The 15,039-nt window shown below is 35.0% G+C and overlaps 2 protein-coding genes across 2 annotated transcripts; one reads left to right on the top strand and one right to left on the bottom strand.

Moving 5' to 3' along the window:
* The first annotated feature begins 1,131 nt into the window (after positions 1 to 1,131).
* On the top strand, positions 1,132 to 7,190 carry LOC107822672 (E3 ubiquitin-protein ligase UPL5). Its single transcript, XM_016649228.2, has 3 exons — positions 1,132 to 2,923; positions 5,603 to 6,213; positions 6,351 to 7,190. Exons 1-3 carry the CDS (start codon positions 1,321 to 1,323, stop codon positions 6,612 to 6,614), a joined length of 2,478 nt encoding a protein of 825 aa, XP_016504714.2. The 5' UTR covers positions 1,132 to 1,320; the 3' UTR covers positions 6,615 to 7,190.
* Positions 7,191 to 7,741: 551 nt separating this feature from the next.
* Positions 7,742 to 12,302, bottom strand: LOC107822673 (protein DETOXIFICATION 14-like). Its single transcript, XM_075229774.1, has 7 exons — positions 11,924 to 12,302; positions 10,108 to 10,655; positions 9,541 to 9,627; positions 9,395 to 9,451; positions 9,057 to 9,295; positions 8,019 to 8,224; positions 7,742 to 7,925 (listed from the first exon to the last, which is right to left on the bottom strand). The coding sequence occupies exons 1-7, from the start codon at positions 12,164 to 12,166 to the stop codon at positions 7,893 to 7,895; spliced, it is 1,413 nt and encodes a 470-aa protein (XP_075085875.1). The 5' UTR covers positions 12,167 to 12,302; the 3' UTR covers positions 7,742 to 7,892.
* Positions 12,303 to 15,039: the final 2,737 nt, after the last annotated feature.

Raw genomic sequence — 15,039 nt, 5'->3', positions numbered from 1 at the left:
TACAAATTTGTAGCCTAGGTGGTTCCAATCTCTATGGGAGAATATCTTAAACTTTACTATAATTTGATAGTGTACGAGTAGAAAAATCATATATGCCCAGAACTCGTCAGTATATAATTTTTGATGAGGCATATCTAAATTTTGCACCAACAAATAACAAAGATTAATAGTCAAAATCACCATCATCAATAATAAAAAGGATTAGAATTTCGATTACTTGTGAAAATACTTTAAAAACGAAAGTGAATGTTGAAATACTCATGTTAAATGAAAATCTATATCCTGTTCCATTACAAAGCTATTAAGCACCAAATAAGACAACTTATTTATCCACTATACTAAATCCAAAGAAAGACAATTTTTCTTTTCAATTTTACCCTTATCTTTAATTGTTCATTTTTTAAATTATTTTCTAAAACTTTTAAAAATTCTATCATTATTATAGGTAAAATTATAAAATACATATTTTATTTATTTTTTCTTAAATTGAGTGTAAAGTTAAAAGTGATCAACTAAGGCCCCGTTTGTCCATAATTATTTTTCCTTTTTTTCAATTATTTTTTTTTCAAAAATGTGTTTGTCCATAAAAATTTATAAGTTTTTGAAAATTTTCCGACAATGAGTTTTTCAAAAACCAAAAAGTGATTTTGACCAATTTTTCAAAAATTTCAGAAATATTTTTTTGTTTACTCACAAAACTGTAAAAAATTTCAAGTGAAATACATGTCCAAATCATATTTTCAAATTCCAAATATCATTTTTTAACTTAATTCTAAATATTAATTTTTTTTAAAAATATATTCCTTCCGTTCCAATTTATGTGAACATATTTGATTGGGTACGGAGTTTAAAAAAAATGAAGACTTTTGGAATTTATGGTCCTAAATAATTCAAAAATAAACTCAGAGTATTTGTGTTCTCATTGAGGTAGAATTGTAAATTTAAATAAAATTATTTTCAAATTTAAAAAAGGATTATTTTTTTTAAAACGGACCTAAAAAAATAGTTTAAGATAAACTGGAACCGGTAACGTCAACGGAGGGGTAATTATCTTTTTCAACAGTAGCACTTGCACAAACTTGGAGGTGGAAATTGCCAATGCATATATATACATTGGGGAAACATTGCACCTGTAACTTTCCGAAAATAAAATCTCTCCCATTTTCAGCCATGACGCAAACACTCTCTTCTTGCTTATGATGTTCTCAGTCGTACCGTAGAACTATCAATGACGTTCACATTCAGTTCAAACGCCAGTTTGATGATTATGCCGCCGACGCCGACGCCGACGCCGGCGCCGCCTTACCTCCCGCCGTCAGAATGCGGAAAGACGAAACTCTCCCTTCCTCCTGTCCTCCGTCAACTCGCATTCAGTTCTTCGTCCGTTTATTTTCTGGTGTCAACAAAACCCTAGTCCTTCAAGCAGATTCCACCGACACAGTTTCATCAGTTCACAGAAAAATCGAGTTGATCACCGGAATTCCAGCATTGACGAAGTCTTTCGGAGTACCAGGAATCCATCAACGGTTAATATACAGAGGTAAACAGCTTCACCTGGAGCAAACCCTCGCTGGCTGCGATGTACAACACGACGCGAGCTTACAACTCGTCGGGCGAATGCGAAGCACGCGCCACCCGCTGACGTGGAAGCTGATGAGTGAATTAATTGCAGTCATTTCTAATAGTACCGAAGGCCGTCTAATTAAGAAGATGCTTAGCAAAATTCTCACAATGACTCCAAAGGATGAAACTAAATCTGAGGAATATCTTCGAATATTCATCTACTCATCTGTGCCTGCGCATTTGGTAAAGCTTTATGTCGCTCCTTCTAATTCTGAATTTAATAACAAAGACACAGCTGATGAATGCATTCGTGAATTCATAAAATTGTGTAAGAAACTATTATCGGATAGCATATATGCGCAATGTGTTCATATAGTGTTAGAGTTTTGTAAGCTTCTGAGAGGTGCTGCTGGTGTTGATGATGCTTTGTATGGCTTTTGTCGGAGTAGTTTAGCGGATATAATGGATTGGTATGACACGGACGCTATGGATGTGTTACCATTGCAGGATTCTTTTCCTTTAGTCCGTGAGTTAGCAGCTAGGTTATCGTGTACTTTAGAATTGAGTGTTGGATCGGCTGAGTTTGTGGGGTTATCATGTAGCGATGTGCATGAGTTTATTGAGTTCATGCATCCTGTAAGGAGTGCATTACTGTGTCAAGAAGCATTTGATTGTCCGTTCACTTTTCCTTTATTGGAGAAAGGTAACGGTGAAGCAGGAAGTAAAAGATTTGAGATGCACAATTACAAAGAAAAAATTGAAGGTTTGCATCATATTTTCTGTGATTTGCTGGACAAATTGGAGCTGTGTTTAGAGAAACTGGAAACCCGACTGGGTTTGAAAGAGAAAGAAAAAGATGAGCCTAATGTACTCTGTTGGTCTCAGTATCTTGTAATTCTAGAGGCATTACATAGGATTTCAAAAATGTATAAGGGTTTGGAGGAAGGCTTTTGGAAGAAGATGAGGCAAAGAAAAGTTTCATTGTGCTTTCTCATAGTTAGACTCTCAAAAAGGTCTAGAGATTATCAGTGGATTCTTGAGAACAAGAAGATCGTCAATTTTGAGGTAAGGCGGGATTTCGCCATGATGATGTTGCGAGAAGGGAGCGGCAAGAATGAGGAACTATATGAGATGCTCATTGACAGGTCCCATTTGTTGGAAGAATCATTTGAGTACATTAGACATGCAGGTCCTAGAGTGCTGGGCCACAATTTATTTTTGAAATTCAAGAACGAAGAAGCTACTGGACCTGGTGTGGTGAGGGAGTGGTTTTACTTGGTAATTCAAGCCATTTTCAACCCTCAGAATGCTCTCTTTGTTTCTTGCCCGAAAGACTGTAGAAGGTTTTTCCCAAATCCAGGTAAGTTTTTGTTGCCTTTATGCACGCGACATCTTGTTCTCACTCATCTCTTTTATTAGCGTGGGTTTACAGTTTTTGAGTTTGAAAGAGGTTTCTTATTTTCTTTTTTCAAAAGAGTGTGAAACTGAGGTTGAATCTTTGTGGATATGAGAAGATTATAATAGTAGTATAATACTTATATTTCATTTTCTTTCTCTCTCCTTCTATAGATCTTGTAAGGTTGCTTGATGGGGCTGCTTGTATTTCTTACTTCCCTTACTCTGTCCCAACAAATCGAATTGGGAGAAAGGGTTATAACTCGTACAGTATAAACGAGAATTCAACTAGCTGAAAATACCCATAATGTGGACGTTTTGTCCATGACGTCTTCATCTGCATGAATTTGCCATGATTGCTCTGCACTTACTGTTTCTTTGCTACATAAATTAAGCTATCCCGAAGTGTATTGGTTATATCCTTGGACGAGACTAGCTCATATCTTGTAGCATCTCGACTTTTTCAATTCAATGTTTTTTATACTTTTGTGTCTGTCAAGAGAACCGTTTGATTTGACTTACTAATGACCGTAGGATTGCACCTGTCTCTGTGTTAAAATAATAGTAAGCAAAATGGAACTTGTATTCCTAAGGATAAAGGATTTGAGGAAGGGTTGGGGATAGAAAATAAGATCTGGTTGAGTACATGGAAAGGTAAAACCCACTGAGAATGGAATTTCTGATTGTTTAGCATCTTTTCCTGTATCAGACACTGCTTAAAACATGATTGGGTTTCCACACTCCCCTTCTCAGATTTGTATAGCTATGTTGCCGACCCAAAAGCGTTCATTGCAGACTATTCCAATCAAGGATGGAAAATCGTCCTTAAAAGAAGCAGAAGCAGAGAATATAAAGTATAGAACAACTGAGCAGCAGCTCCAACCACAGGTTAAGCCTGACACCTTGGTTCGGAAAGGACAAACAAATGGTCTCCTTACTGTTTAATCTTGCTATACACTCTTGACTAAAGGTAGATTTGCCCCTCTATAGTGAGCCATGAAGGCAATTCTGGGTATAAAGTTTAATGATTCACTTGGTTGGTGCCTAGGGAGGTATGCCTCAGACAGAATATCTGCCATAGGTAAATCATCTTTTCTCGCATTGGAAAACAGTATCCTAGACATAGAGCATGATCGTTAATTTGCTAAGGTTACGAATGGATCATGCCAAGGACTATAACAGAATTTTTAGCAGGGTTGGTACAAAAGATATCTTATCATAAAGCCTTGGGATACCATTCCAGCAGCAATCTGGTGGAATTTCTAAGGGGGTGCAAATTCCTTACGTAGTTTGAAATCCTGGTGCTTACAATAGTTTGCTTTCTGGTGTAAATTTGCTTCTATTGATGATGTAGCTGTTTGTTGATTCCTTACAGCTTTAAAAAGGCATCCAAAATTTAGGAGTATGTAAATTTCTTTTTACATGCAACCACTGTGTGCAGTTATATGAAGTCCTTTAGCTTATCAAAAAACAAAGGAAAAGAAAAAATATTAGTACCAAATATTGTAAATGACTAAATGCTAGGGCGTTCTGCTTTAGCAACTTTTAGGTGATAGAGAAAGCAAAATGGAGAATAGAAGCATGTTGAACCCAATCATCTGAGAAGTTATTTATGAGGTGAACTGAAGGAAAATGTTTTATATTTTGTTTAAGAAGGCAAGTAAAACTCTCGTCTTATATGCAATTTGGATGGTCGTGTGCACCTTACTATTTGTTGGAAGCTAAACCCAGCCTGGTTGGTCAAGTTATAGAGTTTGCACTCTCCTTGAAAATCTGTGATATAGTTTTAGCTTGTCTGTTGAATTTGGGGTCACAACCCTCTCAATCTCCCCTTATCTCCCTTTCTGAACTTATATCTAGGTTGGATTAATTTATGGCAAGTTTTGTGTTACGATTAGTTAATAAGCAGGGATAATTGAGTCATTGTATTGGGTTAATGAGGCATGGTTTAGTCATTTCGCAGGAGTTAGTTGTCGATCTCTTTTATTTTCAGTTATTCAGTTAGGGGGTTGAGTTGTTAGTTGCAGACAGGGAGGAGGGGAGCTTACTTAAATGCCAATTCATGTACATTATCGATCTTCTTGGAAGCAATGCCAAAAAAATTCATCTTTTCTCTCACTATTTTGTTGTTACGCTTAGTTCAAAGATCATCCCTTGCTTTAGTCTTTTAGATCTTCTGGAATCTGCAAAGTCATTGATGATTCACAATTCGGTATTAGAACCTGTGGTCCTCAACAATGCCAAAAGGGACTAAATTCAATGGGTTGTTGGCAATCAGATAAAGATTATGAAATAATGATCTGAGGAGTTCAAGTCGTATTTATGATGCTGCGTTAAGAGTACTTGGATTGTGCAGCATATGAGTTCTTCGGAGTCATATTATCATTTTATTTTCGGACGCCACGGTTATAAAAACAAAAATAATGAATATTATTATTATTTTCTCGTTAAGATATGTGTTGGACAACTGGGAGTTTACTCCGCCAGAGTGCTCCGGTTTAGGATGAATCTTGAAGCAGAACTGTAGTTATAACTTATAAGATGATTCCATGCTATTAGGGATAATCGTTGATGCTTCACGAAAAGTAATATTATTCTCTCTGCTACGATGTAAATAACCCTCATCTGCATTTTGTGCTTGCAGCATCTAAGGTGGACCCACTGCACCTTGAGTATTTTGTCTTCGCTGGCAGGATGATTGCATTGGCCTTATTGCATAAAATACAAATCAGCATTGTGTTTGATCGCGTGTTCTTTTTGCTACTAGCTGGAGCTTCTGATGTTGGTTTATTCTATTTCAAATTAGCTGGAAAGAATATTTCATTGGAAGACATTAAGGATGCAGATCCATACTTGTACAGTAGCTGCAAGAAGATACTGGAGATGGATCCGGAGATGGTGGATCAAGATACTCTAGGCCTGACATTTGCTTGTGAAATTGAAGAATTGGGGTCCAGGAAAGTGGTTGAGCTTTGCCCCCTGAACAGTGAGAACAGGAATAAATATGTTAATCTTCTTATCCAACACCACTTTGTCACTTCAATTGCTCCGCAGGTAACCCATTTTGCTCGAGGTTTTGCCGACATAATTACTCACCCATGGCTCCGAAGATCCTTTTTCCGGATCTTAGATCCTGAAGATCTTGACTTGATTCTTCATGGGAGCAAAAGTGATGTTTCTGTAGAAGATTGGAGAGCACATACGGATTATAAAGGCTACAAAGAAAATGATCCTCAAATATCCTGGTTTTGGAAGGTACACGTTTCTCTTCTGCTACTATGTACGTTTCCACAATATTGATAAGTCTACACCTTTTCCCTTTCAATATCCTCTTTCTGCTTTGTTTCTTAAAGTGGGCTGCATTTTCAAAGTTTTCTTTTCCATTGCTGCAGATAGTTACCGGTATGTCTGCTGAGCAGAGAAAGGTGCTTCTCTTCTTCTGGACGTCAATCAAGTCTCTTCCTGTAGAGGGTTTTGGTGGTTTGGCTTCTAGACTATACATCTATAAAACCTCGGAGTCTTATGATTGCTTGCCTTCCTCGCACACATGCTTCTACCAACTGTGTTTTCCTCCTTATCCGTCCATGGATGTAATGCAAAATCGACTTCACATAATCACCCAAGATCATATTGGTTGCAGCTTTGGTACCGCGTGACATGGAAATTTGGGGGTTGAATTTTGTGCGTATGATATGTGAATATGTGATCTTGTATATAGATGTAGGAAATGCCTACCTTCTGAAACTTGACTACCGTAAGGTCGTCTCTTTTGTTATTTTGGTTCTAGTAAGTGTTAAGTGTGACATGTAATCTTCTTGTATATAGTTGTAGGAAACGCCTACCTTCTGAAACTTGACTACCGTAAGGTCGTCTCTTTTGTTATTTTGGTTCTAGTAAGTGTTAAGTGTGACATGTAATCTTCTTGTATATAGTTGTAGGAAACGCCTACCTTCTGAAACTTGACTACCGTAAGGTCGTCTCTTTTGTTATTTTGGTTCTAGTAAGTGTTAAGTGTGACATGTAATCTTCTTGTATATAGTTGTAGGAAACGCCTACCTTCTGAAACTTGACTACCGTAAGGTCGTCTCTTTTGTTATTTTGGTTCTAGTAAGTGTTAAGTGTGACATGTAATCTTCTTGTATATAGTTGTAGGAAACGCCTACCTTCTGAAACTTGACTACCGTAAGGTCGTCTCTTTTGTTATTTTGGTTCTAGTAAGTGTTAAGTGTGACATGTAATCTTCTTGTATATAGTTGTAGGAAACGCCTACCTTCTGAAACTTGACTACCGTAAGGTCGTCTCTTTTGTTATTTTGGTTCTAGTAAGTGTTAAGTGTGACATGTAATCTTCTTGTATATAGTTGTAGGAAACGCCTACCTTCTGAAACTTGACTACCGTAAGGTCGTCTCTTTTGTTATTTTGGTTCTAGTAAGTGTTAAGTGTGACATGTAATCTTCTTGTATATAGTTGTAGGAAACGCCTACCTTCTGAAACTTGACTACTGTAAGGTCTCGTTTGCTTTATGGTTCTAGTCTTGGTCTACATGGCTGTAGGTCGTCTAATTTTTCCTGATCTAATGTTTATACAAGTGTATATATAAATTATTGATTTTTTTTTTTTTTTTTTTGAAATCGCCTTGATGAAATTAATGCCTCTGCAGCTCATACAACTTAAGCAGTTCAAATGATATCATATTTATTAAATGTCAGCTTTGTCTAAACCCTATTATTAAGAATAAACCTTCTCTCTTCCAACACCATACTTACATTTCAGCTCTTCATTCGCAATTAAACCTCTTGAAATTGAACAATAATACTACAAAGTTGGCTAGAATATACATCAATTGCCTGAGAAAATTGAAGTGGTATATGTACGTCAAAATAACCAAGAGATGTTTTACTTTTGACTTAGCTGTCTCAGTTGTCAATACTTCTTTAATAAAATATTCTTTCCCTAGCCATTGATGCCTGTAAGCCAAATAAGAATGTTATTAGTCACAAAAGCCATTTCAAAGGATGTTAATTAATTCAATAAACAGAAGTATTTTCTAAGAATAACACCTGCTTTTTCCAATCTGTAAAACTTGTTATCAAGGAAAGCAGAAGCGATTGCATTAGATTTCCCACATTTAGTCCAAACCAAAGGCCCTTTCCTTGGAAGTGAAATACAAAGCCAGATAATATGGCAATAGGTATTCCAGCAAGATAAAATGACCCAAGATTAACATATGCTCCCAAATGCTGCCACCCACTTCCTCTTGCAACTCCTGTTGTATAGAATAAATAAGCAATTTAAGGTACTTGTAGAAAGTACTTTTATCTAAATTATGAACAACTTGATTAGGAGTAAAGCATCCCGAGGTTGGCACATCTCGTTGAGCGTGGAGAAGCATTGGGAACCCTAATTTATTTTTCTTCGGATCCATTTCTTTTTCCGCTCCCCCCCTCCCCGGCATAACACTTCGCTTGCGGTTCTTCGGAAGAATCAACTTACATCTCCCTTCTTTGTTGATTTGGGGGGAAATAACCGTTTAAGAGCGATATAATTTTCACAAGTGATCATTGAACTTATCTAAATTATTTTTTGTCATTGATCAATTATGTGCCAATTATCCAGAAAATACAAATATCGGGCCAAGTTATGACACGTCACTTGCCACTCCAGCACTTTATAAATTCCACATTAGAAAATAATAAAAACAATATCAGCATGGCCAATGATGCACTCGTTGCCGTAAATTTGATTATCCAATCGCTTTGTATTTTATGAGTAATTCACGCATAGTTCAGTTACTTAATACAATAAGAAATAGTTTTGTAACTTTACTGATATTGGTACTAGATTTAGTAATTATACGTAAAATTAACACTTCCTTGAGCCGGAAGTCTATCGTAAACGACTTCTCTACCTTCCCGAAGGTAGGATTAAGGTTTGTATACACACCATCCTCCCCAGACCCTACTTGTGAGATTTTACTGGATTCATTGTTGTTGGTATTGTTATTGTACATAAAATTAACTCTACTATTTGATCTCAGGTACTCAATTTCCAAAGTGTATCATAAGGCAAAACAATAAGGGGCAAGAAATAGAGCATACCAGAAAGTACAGCTTGAATGCAGTCTGATACAATCAAGACACAAAGAAAAGGAGTCATATCCCTTAGATAATCCACAACTTCCTTCTCATTACTGAATGCATATCCCAGAATATTACGGCAACAAAAAAGAACACTGCTGCAAATTATCGCAGCTGCCATTGAAATTGTAAGTGTTGCCCTAATAGCCAATTTTGCTCCCTCAGGATTCCCGGCTCCTAGTTCATTTGAAACTCTAGTGCTGTGAAAGGGAGAGCGCGTACTTTAGAAGTCATTTTTCTTTACAAATATGTACGAGAAACATGTAATACGATACAAAAATCAGCAGAAGGATCCAAACCTTGCTCCAGCGCCAAGGGAAAATGGTATGAAATAAAGTGTGGAAGCAACCGACATGCTGTTAATAAAACTCTTCTCCACCGTTAGTATATAAAACTTAAACTCTTGTTATAAAACAATGAAAGACAAGACAATAATGAAGTGTACCATATTGAAAGCACTGAAGTCTCAAGCTGGGGCTTTGGCAAGAGACCAGCAAGCAGTATCACTATCTCAAATGTCCACCACTCAAGACTGCAATCATCACAATGTTCTACTGATTAGAACAACAAAACTAACTAAGGCATAAAATCTCGATTGAAGATATAATTAAATAAAATAAAAAAATTATTCTTCTTAACAATTTAAGTTTTTAAATGACATGATCATCACACAATTTTATATGGTGTTTGAGCAAACAGACGCAATTAAAACTATGCTCTCTCTAAAGCTCTTATGTAAGTGGTCACACACTTCAACATGATATCAGAACAGTAAAGGTCCTTGTTTGAGTCTCGCTATCACCCACTATTAAAAAGAATCTGTACCACTTGTCCATGAAAAAGAATCAGACCCACACGAGGAAACATTTTGAAGGCATAATTAAGTTTTAAATAAGACAATCACACAGTTTAACAACTGCATTCATGCACTTTTCCTATCAAGAAAGCTAAGGCAAGAAACCATTAGGCATTATATATTTCCTTTAAAGAAAAGGATAAGGAGCAAACTTACCAAACCATGCAAGCAGAAGGAATAGCCAAAGGGAAGAATTCTCTTATGCTAGCCAAAACTTCTTGTGATGAGACACAAATACGAGTCTTTTCGCAAGATGAAGAGTATTTCACATACAAACCAAGCAGTAATACATTGCACCAATAAGACAAACCAATTGCAACTGCAGCTCCACAACTTCCCAAGTTCAGCTTGAATATTAATAACCAACAAATAGGCACGTGAAAACAGAGAGTTGCAACAGAGGTCAGTACCATAGGAAGAATCAAGCTTTGCGTCTGCAAATACCGTATTAATGCTTGCAAAATCGTGAAAGGAAATACTGAAGCGATGAGCCAAATTGAGTATTTGGCTGCTTCTATGGAAATAAGAGGATCTTGTCCCATGAATATAAGAATTTTGTCAACAAATAACCATAGTATAGATATTGGTATGCAAACCATAAGGAGAGATATCATAGCCCCAGTAGTGTAGATTCCTAATTTATTGTATTGTTCAGCACCATAAGCTTGCCCGCAGAGAGTCTCTAAAGCACTAGCCATTCCTAACTGCATTGCAACCAGACAAATATTATTACCAGAAACTTTGACATGGAAAATACAATAATGGAGGACGAAACAGTGAATTTTGAAGCTAGCTAAATCTGTTTATTTCGCGCGTTAATTGGTCTAATAAATCAAGAGCTACTATAGTCCTCAAATTACTGAGAAGTATGTATAAGAGACAGACTCATTTAAAAATAATGTAAATTAAACGTCAATTGGGAATAAGAAGTAAGCTATGGATCCTCTATATCTCACACCCAAACTGACATCCAAGTTGAATACTTATAACAGACCGACACCACTTGCACAAAATTCTGCATACGTCACTGCATCAACTACTAACCTACTTATAGGAATCACAATCTTTACATTTCTCGGCTTCAAATCATGAATTATTATGCCATGTAAACTAAGTCCTAGTTCATTTTCAGCATCCTGATCATTTTCTAGATCAGTAATACGGGCAAACACTAAAATTAAGGGCAAGCATGAGAGGCCCATCTAGGGCCATAAAACAGGAATTCAAATCCAATTTTTTTGTGTGCTAATGTCCACGTTATCTTTATGAATTCAGGCGACAAGCTCCGAATCGCCTAAATTTTTGGTGGGCCCATCAGAAACGACATAATAAACAATAGTCATTGGTTCGCCATAACCGTTCCTCGTTTTTTGGCGTTTTAGGACTATAAAATAGGAATTCAGGACGATGTCCAAATATGAATTCGGGCGACAGGCTGAGGAATAGAACCCATAATATATATTGTGCTCAGTGCACAGAACTCTCACTATGTGCGAGGTCCTGAGAAAGGTCAGACTACATTAAATCTATTGTACACAATCTTATTTCGTATTTCTGCAAAAAAGTTGTTTTCACGGCTTAAACTAGTGAGGTTCTGGTCAAACGACAATGACGGAGGCACAATATATACTATGGGTTCGAAAGAACCCAGTAGCTTTGACCCAAACCTACTATATATATATATATATATATATATATATATATATATATATATATATATATATATATATATATATATGTTTGAGAAATCACTAAATATGTACATATAATACACTTCGAACCAAGTAGCATAATTGGGTTGTGGGTTCTTTGGAAAGCAAAGAGTCGCCCAAACCCATACACTTCAAATTCTGGATCAGCCGCCAAACGACAACAATTCTTACTACTCCATCGCCACGCTCCCCTTCAATCAACCAACTATGGAACAATGGAAATTAAGTAAAGAAGATGATGAGGAAAAAAGGAAACTTACAACAAGACTAAAGCCAGTAACATTTGTGAGAGAAGTGGCAACAGAAGCTCCAGATAGTGAAAGCTCACCCAAATGGCCAATCATCATCATTGACCCAATTCTTACTAGATGCTGTGAAAGATTGACCATTAACATTGGTAATGCTATGTAACTCACCTTCTTCATTGCTTCTTTATACGTATCCCATGTTGTTGCAGTTTTCAACGTTGTTCTCTTTTCGGGCAGCAGCAGAGCTTCTTCCATATTTGAACTCTGTGTTGACTCGAAACTTTGGTTTAACTGTTAATAGTATTCATCCTTTAGGCCATAATCTATACACACATATACTTCTGAATTGGCTTTTTTTTTTGTTTTTCCTTTTTCTGTTTTTTGTTGAGGAGGCAAGAGAAGATTTGGGGTTTTTTTTTAAGTTGAGTTTCTCATCCGTATATAAATACACACGGTTCAACTTTTAAAATTTTTAGTATTAAACCTATTATATTTTTAAAGTTATGAGTTCATATTTATTATTTTTTGTAATTTTAATAAATTTTTACTCTGCGTCAAAAGTTATGGGCTCAATTGAACCCGTCGATAATGACTACCTTCGCCCCTGATCCGTTATTGTCTTAGTTTGACTTGGCACAAACATTAATAAAACAAGAATGACTTTTAAGATATTTGATCCTAAATTAGCCATAACATTTGTGTTGTCGTAAAACTTTTTAAACTTGTGATCCGAAACAGTGAAACCTACCATAATATGCCTATAAATACTTTATATTAAAGAAATATGGAAATGTCTCGATCTTTTGAAACAGACTAAGAATTAATGTTCTACAATAGTACTTGTAAAGTTGCAATAAGTTATGTCCTTACTTGACATTGGACCTTTCTTTTCTTTTTTCTTTGGGTTGTGACTTGTGGGGACGTGGAAAGTGGACTTCCCTCTTCCTAATTTCTATTTCGCTGTTTACTGTAGTCTTTTTCTCTTTTCGTGGGATTTAAATATTGGCAGAACCGTTTACTTATATATATTGGCAATAAAAAAATTCTACTTGTAAAAGTTTTGGATATATAAGATGAGGTCATTTAATGATATAAGTTGTTTCTTGTACATTGGTAGTAAAATAATTCCCCATGTGTAATATTTTTATATATACAATAGGAAGTCATTTAGTGATCTAAGAAGTTGTTTTTCTTGACAACGATATAAATTATCATTGTGACTTTGACCAACTCAACAAATGAAAGCTATCTACCTCCTTTAAAATAATTACGGATTACAATGAGTTTTGCCCTTTTAAAAAAAAATGATATTTAGTTACACATAAGGAGGGGGAGGGGAAATGGAGGAAGGAATTTCAAATTAATTCCTTTCCGCTTAAAGAATGTTAATTTTATAATGCATTGTGATTAATTTTCTGAACGGATTTTAATTTTAATCTTCTTTTCTCAAATAAAATATTGAATTTCGGCTATCCACAGAATTCTCTGCGTAAAATCATATCTTAATTAGAGGGGCAATTAGACAGACTCATCGTGCCGAGACGGATGCAAACTTATTCTATGATTGGATAAGCATTAAACCAGCTACTTCTCCTCATCCACGAGTCCGGAACCTAAATAACAAAGTTTTGGACTTAAAGAGAGCAAAATAGGTGAAACAAGAGTTAGAGTACCATTTTAAATAAAAACATGCGACTATACCTTAACGGTCAATTACCCTGTTAACGTATATAATTACATGCGCTATACATAATGGGAAACAAGTCATGTATAGCGTATGTAATATATCCCAATAAATTAAAACTCTCATTCTTCCCCAGGCAATCGATCAAGCCCCCCCCCCCCCCCCAATTTAAATTTCTTTTCCTCCATTGGAGCTCACCTTTTCCCACAAAAAATACGTGTCACTAAAAGTTTTCAGAAAACCACAAGATTCAAGGTTAGCTCGTAGTGTAGAACAAGATTTGAGATCGATTTGCTAGAAAATGCGGCGTATATTTACATTTCAAATTTTTTTAAAAAAGGTATTCACTAAACTCTTTTCGTATAACTTGTTTATATTTTTGTGTAATTCGTTCTTATTAATTTATGTCATAGTTATTTCTTTTCCTCCATTGGAGCTCACCTTGTCCCACAAAAAATGCGTGTCACTAAAATTTTTCGGAAAAAGCACAAGATTCAAGGTTAGCTCGTAGTGTAGAACAAAATTTGAGGTCGATTTGCTAGAAAATGCGGCGTATATTCACATTTCAAATTTTTTTAAAAAAGGTATTCACTAAACTCTTTTCGTATAACTTATTTATATTTTTGTGTAATTCGTTCTTATTAATTTATGTCATAGTTATTTCGGGTGTTTATTTAATTTTACTTTTTTAAATCTGAAAATAACTGATTTTTATATTTAATTTCTATTTTTGATTTAAAAAAAACTGGTTATATTTAAGCTTTGTTAATTCAAGAAATCAATTTTTTTTTAAATTTCCAAAAAAAGCATTAGTTATAATTCCGTATAATGTGTTTATGATTTTTGTGATATTTTGTTGTATTTGTCTTTTTTATTTTCTATTTATGAAATTGTGGTAGAATTTATTGAATTTATTAAATTTGTTGAATATTATCTAATTGGAGAAATTAGACAATATTTTTTTGTTTATTAATAATATGATTGAACTTTTTGGTACAATTGAATCTGAACAATTGCATGTTAAATGCAGAACAATAATTATTTGTCTGTCATTAACTTAGTCATCTGTTGTAATCAATTACGAATCATATACTAATTAGTAATCATATATTAATCATTTACTAATATTATACTAAAAGTATGATCATGTACTAATCAATTAGAACATGATAAGTTAAACAAATAAAATATTATAGGGTTCTTTGACTGGAGAATAAAAATATAAATAATTATCAGTACAAATGAGATTCTGCCAAATTTTTATTGTTAAATCAAAACAATTAACGTATAAATTATTATGAATTAAATAAAGGATAAATAATACTTCACATCAAAATAATTAAATAATAATATTCAAGATATCCCGATAAGTTAAACAAATTAAATATTTAGTGTTCTTTGGCTGACAAATAAAAATAGTTGTCACTACAAACGAGACTCTGCC

This window comes from Nicotiana tabacum, chromosome 14 (genome assembly GCF_000715075.1).
Source record: "Nicotiana tabacum cultivar K326 chromosome 14, ASM71507v2, whole genome shotgun sequence".
In the NCBI taxonomy this organism is placed as follows: domain Eukaryota; kingdom Viridiplantae; phylum Streptophyta; class Magnoliopsida; order Solanales; family Solanaceae; genus Nicotiana; species Nicotiana tabacum.
The sequence above is the reverse complement of the archived record's forward strand: the minus strand, read 5'-3'. Positions and strand labels throughout refer to the sequence as shown.

Coding starts and splice junctions, on each gene's coding strand:
- LOC107822672 (XM_016649228.2), top strand. CDS start 1,321: ATGCGGAAAGACGAAACTCTCCCTTCCTCCTGTCCTCCGTCAACTCGC. Junction 2,924..5,602: donor AAGGTTTTTCCCAAATCCAG/GTAAGTTTTTGT, acceptor TTGTGCTTGCAG/CATCTAAGGTGGACCCACTG. Junction 6,214..6,350: donor AAATATCCTGGTTTTGGAAG/GTACACGTTTCT, acceptor CCATTGCTGCAG/ATAGTTACCGGTATGTCTGC.
- LOC107822673 (XM_075229774.1), bottom strand. CDS start 12,166: ATGGAAGAAGCTCTGCTGCTGCCCGAAAAGAGAACAACGTTGAAAACT. Junction 9,628..10,107: donor CCTTCTGCTTGCATGGTTTG/GTAAGTTTGCTC, acceptor TGATGATTGCAG/TCTTGAGTGGTGGACATTTG. Junction 9,296..9,394: donor TCCCTTGGCGCTGGAGCAAG/GTTTGGATCCTT, acceptor TCCCTTTCACAG/CACTAGAGTTTCAAATGAAC.